The 13,123-nt window shown below is 42.9% G+C and overlaps 1 protein-coding gene across 1 annotated transcript in view; it reads left to right on the top strand.

The window, feature by feature from the left end:
• Nucleotides 1-13,123, top strand: part of mad1l1 (mitotic arrest deficient 1 like 1) — a 614,071-nt gene that overhangs the window by 435,791 nt on the left and 165,157 nt on the right. The window contains exon 14 of the mRNA XM_070856648.1: nt 7,838-7,920. Coding sequence (XP_070712749.1) covers nt 7,838-7,920 — 83 coding nt within the window. The remainder of the gene's footprint in view (nt 1-7,837; nt 7,921-13,123) is intronic.

Raw genomic sequence — 13,123 nt, 5'->3', positions numbered from 1 at the left:
CCTCGTATACCTTGAGAACAAAACTTAATAGGTTTATTAATCATGTCTTCTCAAGCCTGAGCAGCAATAATTGTTGAAAATACAATCGTGTGTGTTTGTGTGTGTGAGCAGTGGTGTCGTATAATATACAAAGACAGAAGCGCTTATCTTTTGTGAAATATTGTTTGCAGACTTGTAAATTCTCTTACACCTTGTCATGTAAACTCATAATGCAGTGATGTCGACTTTATTTCATTGAGTTTAAGAGGGAATTGATGTGCTTTGTGTGTATTGTAGGGGTCGCTAGTACGGTTTATTCGATTTTTTTCCTGAAATTTCAGTTGTACAGTCTTACTTAAAATAAATATTTGCAATATATGACTTGTACGCTGAATATTACAGATTCTTTCCAACAAAATTAAATTTTGAATTTTTTAGTTTTTTTTCCAAAAGGAAATCCTACAAATAAATAATAGGGGAAAACTCTGCAGTTGTGAAGTGTAATTTTTTCCTACATAAGATATTGCGGGTTCTCCCAGGGAACTGCCTCCAGTAAATTGTATCATCCTATTTTCTATGGCAAGGAGCATTATATTATGTAAAGCGGAGCTGTGTATAACTTAACTGTCCATTTTCATTGTTGCAATAGGCACACACTGAAGGCAATTGTTTTACACAACAAACAGCTGATTCCTCCAAAGGTTGGAAAAAAAAGCAGGAAATGATTAAAAACACTTCTTTTTTTTTTGCATCCCACCCTGCTCCTCCTTCCCGCTCCCTCCGCCCCGTTCCCGCTCCCTCCGCCCCGCCCCCTCTTCTCCCCCGCCCCGCCCCGCCCCCTCCCTCTGTCCTTGCCACTGCGGTCCACCACCTGTTTAGATACATTTTTTCTGTAGATTGTTTTTATAGGGTCTTGTCATTGCATATCTTATCTTCAATGTTAAATGTTGACATAATAAAATGAGGCTCAAAATCGTGACATGTGAAGTAAGGCTTGCGGACAGCAATTGCATGCCGTATACAAGATTTAAAAAAAATTGTATGTGTAGATTTTACATGCATAATATAAATGGAATTTATCCTGACGGGCTGTGAGGTATAATCTATTGCTTGTTATTTATGTGGTGAACTCTCCAGGTTCAGGTAGCGATCATATTGTTGTCCCTTGGTGCATATATAGGCTGCTATTTTTCAATGCGTTGAATCCATTTAAGTTGATTCATCGTTTAAACTTGTATATTTGACATTTATAGGCTTTTATAAACAATACGAAAAATGTTTTTAACTAAGCCATACATATTAGCATATTTTCTGATGTTACAAGAAAAATGGTAAAATTACTTCATCTGTGCTGTAGAGATTGTTGCACATTTAATTTAGTTATTGCAATGTTAAATACATCATTTGATAAACAAACACTGTTACACAGCAATTGCTTGTGTTAAAGTGTCATCTGAATTGCCACAAAAGCTACAAATGTTCTGAACGGTGATGGTGCACATTTACTGTTGTCTCCATCCTGTGCTATAGTCCTGTACTTTGTGTTCTAAAATGGCTGGTCAGAAGCATTTTGGAAGCAGATTATTTTGTGTCCTTCAGTTACACCATGAACAGGTGTGGTGCTCCTGTAGCAGCGGCATTCCATGAGAAAGTTCCTTTAATTTCTGCACTTTATGCTTAGAATGCAATTTTCCCCCAAGTAGTGTGATTTCATGTAAAAAGTCCTGGAGCAATGCAGATGCTGTTTACTGGTTCCACCTTTTATCGAAACATAGAAAATAGGAGCAGTAGTAGGCCATTCGGCCCTTCGAGTCTGCACCGCCATTTAATATGATCATGGCTGATCCTCTATCTCAACACCATATTCCCGCTTTTTCCCGATACCCCTTGATGCCTTTTGTTTCTAGAAATCTATTTATCTCCCTATTAAATATATCCAGTGCCTTCTGTGGTAGAGAATTCCACAGGTTTACCACCCTCTGAGTGAAAGAATTTCTCTTCATCTTGCTCCTAAATTTCCTACCTGGTATCCTGAGACTGTGACCCCTTGTTCTAGACTTCCCAGCCCGGGGAAACATCCTCCACACATCCAGTCTATCCAACCCAGTCAGAATTTCATACGTTTCAATGAGATCCCCTCTCATTCTTCTGAACATTAAATCTGAGTTGATGCACGCACTCAGGAAGTGCAAGTGGCAAAGAGCAGAGAGAAAGAATGAGCACATTGACGGCAGGCTCTGTGTTCAGCACAGATAGACCGAGTGGGAGTGGCAGACAGTCTGGCCCAGTGAGCTCACGACGACGATAAGGGGGGGGAAGAGATTGGTGCCATATACAAGATTAAAAAAAAATGTATGTGTGGATCTTCATCCCAAGACGTGCACTGAGACACCACAACTACCCTGCAAATATTGCCATATTTGTTCCAACAAAGCACTTGCTCTACTCCTGATGTTCTTTCTGTTAGTTGCTTGAAAGGGGTCGATGTCTTTGGGGAACACACTCTATTTCATGACTCCATTACAGAGGTGGTCCTGCACATCGTGCTTCCAGGCCATTTGTGACAAGCAGTTTAGCAGAAAAAACAGTTAATGCCCAGGTGTTGCCAGAGGTAATCTGCCGATTCAGTAGAATCAAGTATTTATTTAACTCAACAAGTCTGCATTTGAAAAGCAGTATGAAGTTGGTATATCTATGACAACACTGTCTGATTGGACCATGTTCTGCTGGATGGCAGTAGGACCCACTCCAGAGACTTCAGCACAAAAATGCAAGGAGTATCCGCAATAAGGTGGATGAATTAACTGTGCAAATAGATGTTAACAAATATGATGTGATTGGGATTACGGAGACGTGGTTCCAGGATGATCAGGGCTGGGAACTCAACATCCAGGGGTATTCAACATTCAGGAAGGATAGAATAAAAGGAAAAGGAGGTGGGGTAGCATTGCTGGTTAAAGAGGAGATTAATGCAATAGTTAGGAAAGACAGTAGCTTGGATGATGTGGAATCTATATGGGTAGAGCTGCAGAACACCAAAGGACAAAAAACGTTAGTGGGAGTTGTGTACAGACCTCCAAACAGTAGTAGTGATGTTGGGGAGGGCATCAAACAGGAAATTAGGGGTGCATGCAATAAAGGTGCAGCAGTTATAATGGGTGACTTTAAAATGCACATAGATTGGGCTAGCCAAACTGGAAGCAATACGGTGGAGGAGGATTTCCTGGAGTGCATAAGGGATGTTTTTCTAGACCAATATGTCGAGGAACCAACTAGGGGGGAGGCCATCTTAGACTGGGTGTTGTGTAATGAGAGAGGATTAATTAGCAATCTCGTTGTGCGAGGCCCCTTGGGGAAGAGTGACCATAATATGGTGGAATTCTGCATTAGGATGGAGAATGAAACAGTTAATTCAGAGACCATGGTCCAGAACTTAAAGAAGGGTAACTTTGAAGGTATGAGGCGTGAATTGGCTCGGATAGATTGGCGAATGATACTTAAGGGGTTGACTGTGGATGGGCAATGGCAGACATTTAGAGACCGCATGGATGAATTACAACAATTGTACATTCCTGTCTGGCGTAAAAATAAAAAAGGGAAGGTGGCTCAACCGTGGCTATCAAGGGAAATCAGGGATAGTATTAAAGCCAAGGAAGTGGCATACAAATTGGCCAGAAATAGCAGCGAACCCGGGGACTGGGAGAAATTTAGAACTCAGCAGAGGAGGACAAAGGGTTTGATTAGGGCAGGGAAAATGGAGTACGAGAAGAAGCTTGCAGGGAACATTAAGGCGGATTGCAAAAGTTTCTATAGGTATGTAAAGAGAAAAAGGTTAGTAAAGACAAACGTAGGTCCCCTGCAGTCAGAATCAGAGGAAGTCATAACGGGGAACAAAGAAATGGCAGACCAATTGAACAAGTACTTTGGTTCGGTATTCACTAAGGAGGACACAAACAACCTTCCGGATATAAAAGGGGTCAGAGGGTCTCGTAAGGAGGAGGAACTGAGGGAAATCTTTATTAGCCGGGAAATTGTGTTGGGGAAATTGATGGGATTGAAGGCCGATAAATCCCCAGGGCCTGATGGACTGCATCCCAGAGTACTTAAGGAGGTGGCCTTGGAAATAGCGGATGCATTGACAGTCATTTTCCAACATTCCATTGACTCTGGATCAGTTCCTATCGAGTGGAGGGTAGCCAATGTAACCCCACTTTTTTAAAAAGGAGGGAGAGAGAAAACACGGAATTATAGACCGGTCAGCCTGACCTCAGTAGTGGGTAAAATGATTGAATCAATTATTAAGGATGTCATAGCAGCGCATTTGGAAAATGGTGACATGATAGGTCCAAGTCAGCATGGATTTGTGAAAGGGAAATCATGCTTGACAAATCTTCTGGAATTTTTTGAGGATGTTTCCAGTAAAGTGGACAAAAGAGAACCAATTGATGTGGTATATTTGGACTTTCAGAAGGCTTTCGACAAGGTCCCACACAAGAGATTAATGTGCAAAGTTAAAGCACATGGGATTGGGGGTAGTGTGCTGACGTGGATTGAGAACTGGTTGTCAGACAGGAAGCAAAGAGTAGGAGTAAACGGGTACTTTTCAGAATGGCAGGCAGTGACTAGTGGGGTACCGCAAGGTTCTGTGCTGGGGCCTCAGCTGTTTACACTGTACATTAATGATTTAGATGAGGGGATTAAATGTAGTATCTCCAAATTTGCGGATGACACTAAGTTGGGTGGAAGTGTGAGCTGCGAGGAGGATGCTATGAGGCTGCAGAGTGACTTGGATAGGTTAGGTGAATGGGCAAATGCATGGCAGATGAAGTATAATGTGGATAAATGTGAGGTTATCCACTTCGGTGGTAAAAACAGAGAGACAGACTATTATCTGAATGGTGACAGATTAGGAAAAGGGAAGGTGCAACGAGACCTGGGTGTCATGGTACATCAGTCATTGAAGGTTGGCATGCAGGTACAGCAGGCGGTTAAGAAAGCAAATGGCATGTTGGCCTTTATAGCAAGGGAATTTGAGTATAGGGGCAGGGAGGTGTTGCTACAGTTGTACAGGGCCTTGGTGAGGCCACACCTGGGGTATTGTGTACAGTTTTGATCTCCTAACTTGAGGAAGGACATTCTTGCTATTGAGGGAGTGCAGCGAAGATTCACCAGACTGATTCTCGGGATGGCGGGACTGACCTTCAAGAAAGACTGGATCAACTGGGCTTGTATTCACTGGAGTTCAGAAGAATGAGAGGGGACCTCATAGAAACGTTTAAAATTCTGACGGGTTTAGACAGGTTAGATGCAGGAAGAATGTTCCCAATGTTGGGGAAATCCAGAACCAGGGGTCACAGTCTGAGGATAAGGGGTAAGCCATTTAGGACCGAGATGAGGAGAAACTTCTTCACCCAGAGAGTGGTGAACCTGTGGAATTCTCTACCACAGAAAGTTGTTGAGGCCAATTCACTAAATATATTCAAAAGGGAGTTAGATGAAGTCCTTACTACTAGGGGGATCAAGGGGTATGGCGAGAAAGCAGGAAGGGGGTACTGAAGTTTCATGTTCAGCCATGAACTCATTGAATGGCGGTGCGGCTAGAAGGGCTGAATGGCCTGCTCCTGCACCTATTTTCTATGTTTCTATGTAAATCTAGGTTGTCGCTGCAGTGCAGTACTGAGGGAGTGCAGCACTGTCAGAGGTGTCGTCTTTCGGATGAGACGTTAAACCGAGGCCCCGTCTGCTCTCTCAGGCGGATATAAAAATCTCTTGGCACTATTTTGAAGAATAGCAGGGGAGTTATCCCCGGTGTCTGAGCCAATATTTAACCCTCAACCATCATCACTAAATCAGATTGTCTGGTCAATATCACATTGATGTTTGTGGCAGCTTGCTGTGCGCAAATTTGTTCCGTGTCTCCGACATTACAACAGTGACGACTCTTCAAAATGTACTTCATTGGCTGTGAATCGCTTTGGGACGTCCTATGGTCGTGAAAGGTGCTCTATAAATGCAAGTTTTTCTTTTTCTTTTTATGAGGTCGGACTGTTTTGAGTGTTCAACCTTGTGAATCTTGAAGGCGTTATGAAATTGAAACTTGAGCATTTTGGGAGCGGTGACGAGGTTAAATCCGATTGTCTGGGTGTCAGGGTTAGGCAACATGACGGAATGACAGTGTGAGATTGGAGTGTGTGTGTGTGTGCGCACGTGTCTTGGCGGCAGCATAGGATTGCCGTGTCTGTATCTGGTGGTGCGATGCTGGAAGTACCCAAGCCGGTCAGTAGCAATCTGTGGTTGGAGTGTCTGCGTCTCAGTGGCGACAAATGTTGGAATATTTGTGTCTCGCAGGCAGGTTGAGGTTGAAGCATGTGCCTACGGTGACGTGAAGTTTTGTAAAGATTTTCTGAATTTTGACTGGGATTTAAGAATGTTATTAAACTAAAGATGTTATCTCGAATGTTTTTGAATTTGAATCATGTTTTTTTGTGAAAAGTCAGTCGTTCCAAATGATCAGAATATGGCATTTCTACATATGGTGCTCTGAAACAACATTCTCGAGGCATCTCGTACTGGAAGGACTGACTTGGTCTGTTCATCCAGTTAATCTTAAAAAATATATATAGCTGCGTGGCACTGAGCTGTGATGGAAAGCTATGGGTTTTTTTCATGTATTTTGGCTCCTTTTAAACTTTCAGTAAACACAGCTGCTTCATTTGAGAAGCACTGAAATTTTCCAACTGGCAAGCTTTCTGAGCGGGAACTAGATGGCACCATCTGCACTCAATTCATTCAACCTGTTCTGCGTATCTGTTCAAGGACAAGAAATCACAGTTCAAATAGACTTGGTTCCATTGCATAAGACTATCTCAGTTCAATCACCTCTGCTCTGAATGATTAAAATTCTCATCCTGTCCAGCGAACCAATACAATAAACTTGCATGGAAGGCTGCAATCTTCTACAGTGCGTCAATGGCTTTGGACACAAGAAGCCACATACAGTTCTTTGCATAGTGCAAGTTCAAAGTATTGAAAAATTGTTGAAATTACACCCTCATCTTATGATTGTTGCTTGGCTTAAAAACACCTACAAATTCCACCCTTATATTTACAGAGCATGGTAAATATAAATGAAAGTGTTTTGTACACCAAATTTCACAGTACATATAGAAAATCTTATGGCCGGAATGTAGCTTTACTTAGAGTGGGATTTCCTGGATGGCGTGAGACACTAAACGGAGCTGAGGAGATTTCTGTGGACTATGTTAGCAATTTACAGACAGCATTGACTACATTTTTGCATTTTTACACAAATTTTAATGAGGAAACTTCCCTTCGAACTCAGCAAATGTGGAAAAATGTACAGGTGTTCCAGTTAAATAGCAGATTGTAATGGTATTAAGAGTTAGGAAAAGCAGTCACCGATGACCGTTTCTTCCTCAATATACATATGTATTATAGATCTTACGTAATGCTTTGCTCTGTACTGATTTACATTTTACTGTATGCCCTACATGCCACTGTATTTTTCCTTGGCATTGATATCGATAAAGTCATATATTTTGCATTGCTTAATAGTATTTCACAGCAGCCTGTAATTTAAACTCTGCATTTTACTGGGAGTACTTACCTGTAGACCCCAAACTGACAACACAGCATGCAATATATGTTGTTTCAGTTACTTATTAAGGACTGTGTTATATATGAGCTCAGAATGGAATGTGGAAGAATGTTGGATTCTCGGCTCTCTCATCCCTCTGCTTGACCAACACACAGAGCAATGATGATCTTTGTTTGTGGGTAAGCTGCATCATCCTCCTGAAATAAGTAATTGACATCTTCTCTTTGTTTATTTTCACAGCTTGAAGCCGAATTGAGTGCTCTTCAGAGCCAAGTTGCTATAACTGACAGAAGCATCACCGGTGAGGAGGGGGATGTGCTGAGGTATGAGAACAGGGCAGCATCCATTACAGATAAGGAAGATCTTCTTCATAATTATAGCTGATTCAATATAGTTTATTCCTTTAGAGATAGTAAGTGTTTGATAGCGAGGTGTGCCTTTTAGAAAAGGCATGGTAATATGTTTTAAACCAATATTAATATGTAATACAGGTACAAAGAGAGTGATGGAAATACATAGTCGTTTAGGTTAATATTTTCCATGCAGCAGTTGATCAAGAAGTTAATCTGTCGATATTTATCCTGTCCTATTCCATTCCGTCGCATCCCATCCAATCCACAGATATTTGCTATTGGTTTCATCTGACCTGTAATTGCTCTTAGGCAGATCCTCAGGTCAATGAGCCTCGAATTGGCAGTGGACACCACAGCAGTTGGAGCTTGTGGCCTGAAAGGGGCACACCAGTTCTACACAGTGGTGCCGTAGCAGCAGAATAATACACTAAAGCATTACATCGCCAAAGAGATTTGGGGGTCCATGGACATAGATCGTTAAAATGCCGTGGACGGGTACAGAAAATCATATCTAGAGGACTAGAATACAAGGGGGTAGAAGTTATGATATACAAAAGAACATAAGAACATAAGAATTAGGAACAGGAGTAGGCCATCTAGCCCCTCGAACCTGCTCCACCATTCAACAAGATCATGGCTGATCTGGCCGTGGACTCAGCTCCACTTACCCGCTCCGCTCCCCATAACCCTTAATTTCCTTATTGGTGAAAAATCAATCTATCTGTGACTTGAATACATTCAATGAGCTAGCCTCAACTGCTTCCTTGGGCAGAGAATTCCACAGATTCACAACCCTCTGGGAGAAGAAATTCCTTCTCAACTCGGTTTTAAATTGGCTCCCCCGTATTTTGAGGCTGTGCCCCCTAGTTCTAGTCTCCCAGACCACTGGAAACAACCTCTCTGCCTCTATCTTGTCTATCCCTTTCATGATTTTAAATGTTTCTATAAGATCACCCCTCATCCTTCTGAACTCCAACGAGTAAAGACCCAGTCTACTCAATCTATCATCATAAGGTAACCCCCTCATCACCGGAATCAGCCTAGTGAATCGTCTCTGTACCCACTCCAAAGCTAGTATATCCTTCCTTAAGTAAGGTGACCAAAACTGCACGCAGTACTCCAGGTGCGGCCTCACCAATACACGATACAGTTGCAGCAGGACCTCCCTGCTTTTGTACTCCATCCCTCTCGCAAAGAAGACCAACATTCCATTCGCCTTCCTGATCACCTGCTGCACCTGCAAACTAGCTTTTTGGGATTCATGCACAAGGACCCCTAGGTCCCTCTGCATTGCAGCATGTTGTAATTTCTCCCCATTCAAATAATATTCCCTTTTACTGTTTTTTTTCCCCAAGGTGGATGACCTCACACTTTCCGACATTGTATTCCATCTGCCAAACCTTAGCCCATTCGCTTAACCTATCTAAATCTCTTTGCAGCCTCTTTGTGTCCTCTACACAACCCGCTTTCCCACTAATCTTTGTGTCATCTGCAAATTTTGTTACACTACACTCTGTTCCCCTTCCAGGTCATCTATGTATATTGTAAACAGTTGTGGTCCTAGCACCGATCCCTGTGGCACATCGCTAACCACCGATTTCCAACCCGAAAAGGACCCATTTATCCCGACTCTGCTTTCTGTTAGCCAGCCAATTCTCTATCCATGCTAATACATTTCCTCTGACTCCGCATACCCTTATCTTCTGCAGTAACCTTTTGTGTGGCACCTTATCGAATGCCTTTTGGAAATCTGAATACACCACATCCATCGGTACACCTCTATCCACCATGTTCGTTATATCCTCAAAGAATTCCAGTAAATTAGTTAAACATGATTTCCCCTTCATGAATCCATGCTGCGTCTGCTTGATTGCACTATTCCTACCTAGATGTCCTGCTATTTCTTCCTTAATGATAGTTTCAAGCATTTTCCCCACTACAGATGTTAAACTAACCAGCCTATAGTTACCTGCCTTTTGTCTGCCCCCTGTTTTAAACAGAGGCGTTACATTAGGTGCTTTCCAATCCGCTGGTACCTCCCCAGAGTCCAGAGAATTTTGGTAGATTATAACGAATGCATCTGCTATAACTTCCGCCATCTCTTTTAATACCCACTTCTATTCTAAATCCCCCTTAAACTCATTTCATCAGGACCAGGGGACTTGTCTACCTTGAGTCCCATTAGCCTGTCCAGCACTACCCCCCCTAGTGATAGTGATTGTCTCAAGGTCCTCCCTTCCCACATTCCTGTGACCAGCAATTTTTGGCATGGTTTTTGTGTCTTCCACTGTGAAGACCGAAGCAAAATAATTGTTTACGGTCTCAGCCATTTCCACATTTCCCATTATTAAATCCCCCTTCTCATCTTCTAAGGGACCAACATTCACTTCAGTCACTCTTTTCCGTTTTATATATCTGTAAAAGCTTTTACTATCTGTTTTTATGTTTTGCGCAAGCTTACCTTCGTAATCTTTCCTTCCTTTCTTTATTGCTTTCTTCGTCATTCTTTGCTGTCGTTTAAAATTTTCCCAATCTTCTATTTTCCCACTAACCTTGGCCACCTTATACGCATTGGTTTTTAATTTGATACTCTCCTTTATTTCCTTGGTTATCCACGGCTGGTTATCCCTTCTCTTACCGCCCTTCTTTTTCACTGGAATATATTTTTGTTGAGCACTATGAAAGAGCTCCTTAAAAGTCCTCCACTGTTCCTCAATTGTGCTACCGTTTAGTCTGTGTTCCCAGTCTACTTTAGCCAACTCTGCCCTCATCCCATTGTACTCCCCTTTGTTTGAGACACTACATCCTCACCCTCAATCTGTATTACAAATTCAACCATACTGTGATCACTCATTCTGAGAGGATCTTTTACTAGGAGACCGTTTATTATTCCTGTCTCATTACACATGACCAGATCTAAGATAGCTTGCTCCCTTGTAGGTTCTGTAACATACTGTTCTAAGAAACAATCCCGTATGCATTCTATAAATTCCTCCTCCAGGCTACCCCGTGCGATTTGATTTGACCAATCGATATGTAGGTTAAAATCCCCCATGATTACTGCCGTTCCTTTTTCACATGCCTCCATTATTCCCTTGATTATTGCCTGCCCCACCGTGAAGTTATTATTTGGGGGCCTATAAACTACACCCACCAGTGACTTTTTCCCCTTACTATCTCTCATCTTCACCCACAATGATTCAACATTTTGTTCATTAGAGCCAATATCGTCTCTCACAACTGCCCTGATATCATCCTTTATTAACAGAGCTACCCCACCTCCTTTCCCTCTTGTCTATCTTTCCGAATTGTCAGATAACCCTGTATGTTTAATTCCCAGTCTTGGCCACCTTGCAACCACGTTTCTGTAATGGCCACCAAATCATACCCATTTGTAATGATTTGTGCCATCAACTCATTTACTTTATTTCGAATGCTGCGTGCGTTTAGGTAGAGTGTTTTAATACTAGTTTTTAAACCATGATTTTTAGTTTTGACCCCTCCTGCAGCCCCTATATATTCAGTGGCCCTTTTTGTTTTTTGCCTTGGGTTTCTCTGCCCTCCATTTTTACTCATCTCCTTTCTGTCTTTTGCTTTTGTTTCCCTCTGTCTCCCTGCATTGGTTCCCATCTCCCTGCCATATTAGTTTAACTCCTCCCCAACAGCACTAGCAAACACTCCCCCTCGGACATTGGTTCTGGTCCTGCCTAGGTGTCGACCGTCTGGTTTGTACTGGTCTCACCTCCCCCAGAACCGGTTCCAATGCCCCAGGAATTTGAATCCCTCCCTGTTGCACCACTGCTCAAGCCACGTATTCATCTGCGCTATCCTGCGATTCCTACTCTGACTAGCACGTGGCACTGGTAGCAATCCCGAGATTACTACTTTTGAGGTCCTACGTTTTAATTTAGCTCCTAGCTCCTTAAATTTGTCTCGTAAGACCTCATCCCTTTTTTTACCTATATCGTTGATACCAATGTGCACCACGACAACTGGCTGTTCACCCTCCCTTTTCAGAATGTCCTGCACCCGCTCCGAGACATCCTTGACCCTTGCACCAGGGAGGCAACATACCATCCCGGAGTCTCGATTGCGGCTGCAGAAACGCCTATCTATTCCCCTCACCATCGAATCCCCTATCACTATCGCGCTCCCAATCTTTTTCCTGCCCTCCTGTGCAGCAGAGCCAGCCACGGTGCCATGAACTTGGTTGTATTCCCTGGAATTTAGAGGGTATTGGGTGATTTGATAGTTTTCAGGATATTAAGGGAAACTGATAGGGTAGATGGAGATAAACAGTTTCTGTTAGGGGGCATAGTTTTAAAAAATTAGAGCCAGACCTTTCAGGAGTGAAGTTAGGAAACACTTCTACACACTATGGGCCCAAGTTTCCACATGATTCGTGCCTAATTTTTAGGAGCAACTGGTGGAGAAAAGGACTATTTTAGAAATCGAAATTCTCCACATTTTTCTTTTTGCAATTCTCGTCGGGTAGAACAGTTCTAGTTTAGAACAGAATTTTTTCTTCAAAAGGGGGCGTATCCGGCCACTGACGCCTGATTTGAAAGTTTCCACAGTGAAAATGTACTCCAAACTAAAGTAGAATGGAGCCAGTCAAGACTTTTGTAGAACTGAAAAAACCTGTTCTACACATTAAAAAAATCAGGCGCAGGTTACAAATTAGGCGTCCAGAACGAGATGGGGGGGGGAGGGGGGGGAAGGGAACTCATTAAATTCGACAATAAATCCTATTTATACTTCTACAAATATTATACAAATAAATCCAACCTGAATAAACATTTATAAGCCAAGAAAAGATTAAATAAACCATCTTCCTACCTGTGTGAAAGTGCTCCAGCCAGGGAGAATTCTGCAGCCGTTCGTGCCGCTGAGCGGGAGGGAGAGGGAGGGAGGGGGGGAGGGGGAGAGAGAGAGGGGGGAGGGGGAGAGAGAGAGAGAGAGAGAGAGGGGGGAGGGAGAGAGAGAGAGAGAGAGAGGGGAGGGAGAGAGAGAGAGAGAGGGGGGAGGGAGAGAGAGAGAGAGAGGGGGGAGGGAGAGAGAGAGAGAGAGAGGGGGGAGAGAGAGAGAGAGAGAGGGGGAGGGAGAGAGAGAGAGAGAGAGGGGAGGGAGGGAGAGAGAGAGAGGGGAGGGAGAGAGAGAGAGGGGGAGGGAG

The sequence above is a fragment of the Pristiophorus japonicus genome, chromosome 15, assembly GCF_044704955.1.
Source record: "Pristiophorus japonicus isolate sPriJap1 chromosome 15, sPriJap1.hap1, whole genome shotgun sequence".
Taxonomy (NCBI): domain Eukaryota; kingdom Metazoa; phylum Chordata; class Chondrichthyes; family Pristiophoridae; genus Pristiophorus; species Pristiophorus japonicus.
This window is presented reverse-complemented; position numbering and strand designations above follow the sequence as displayed.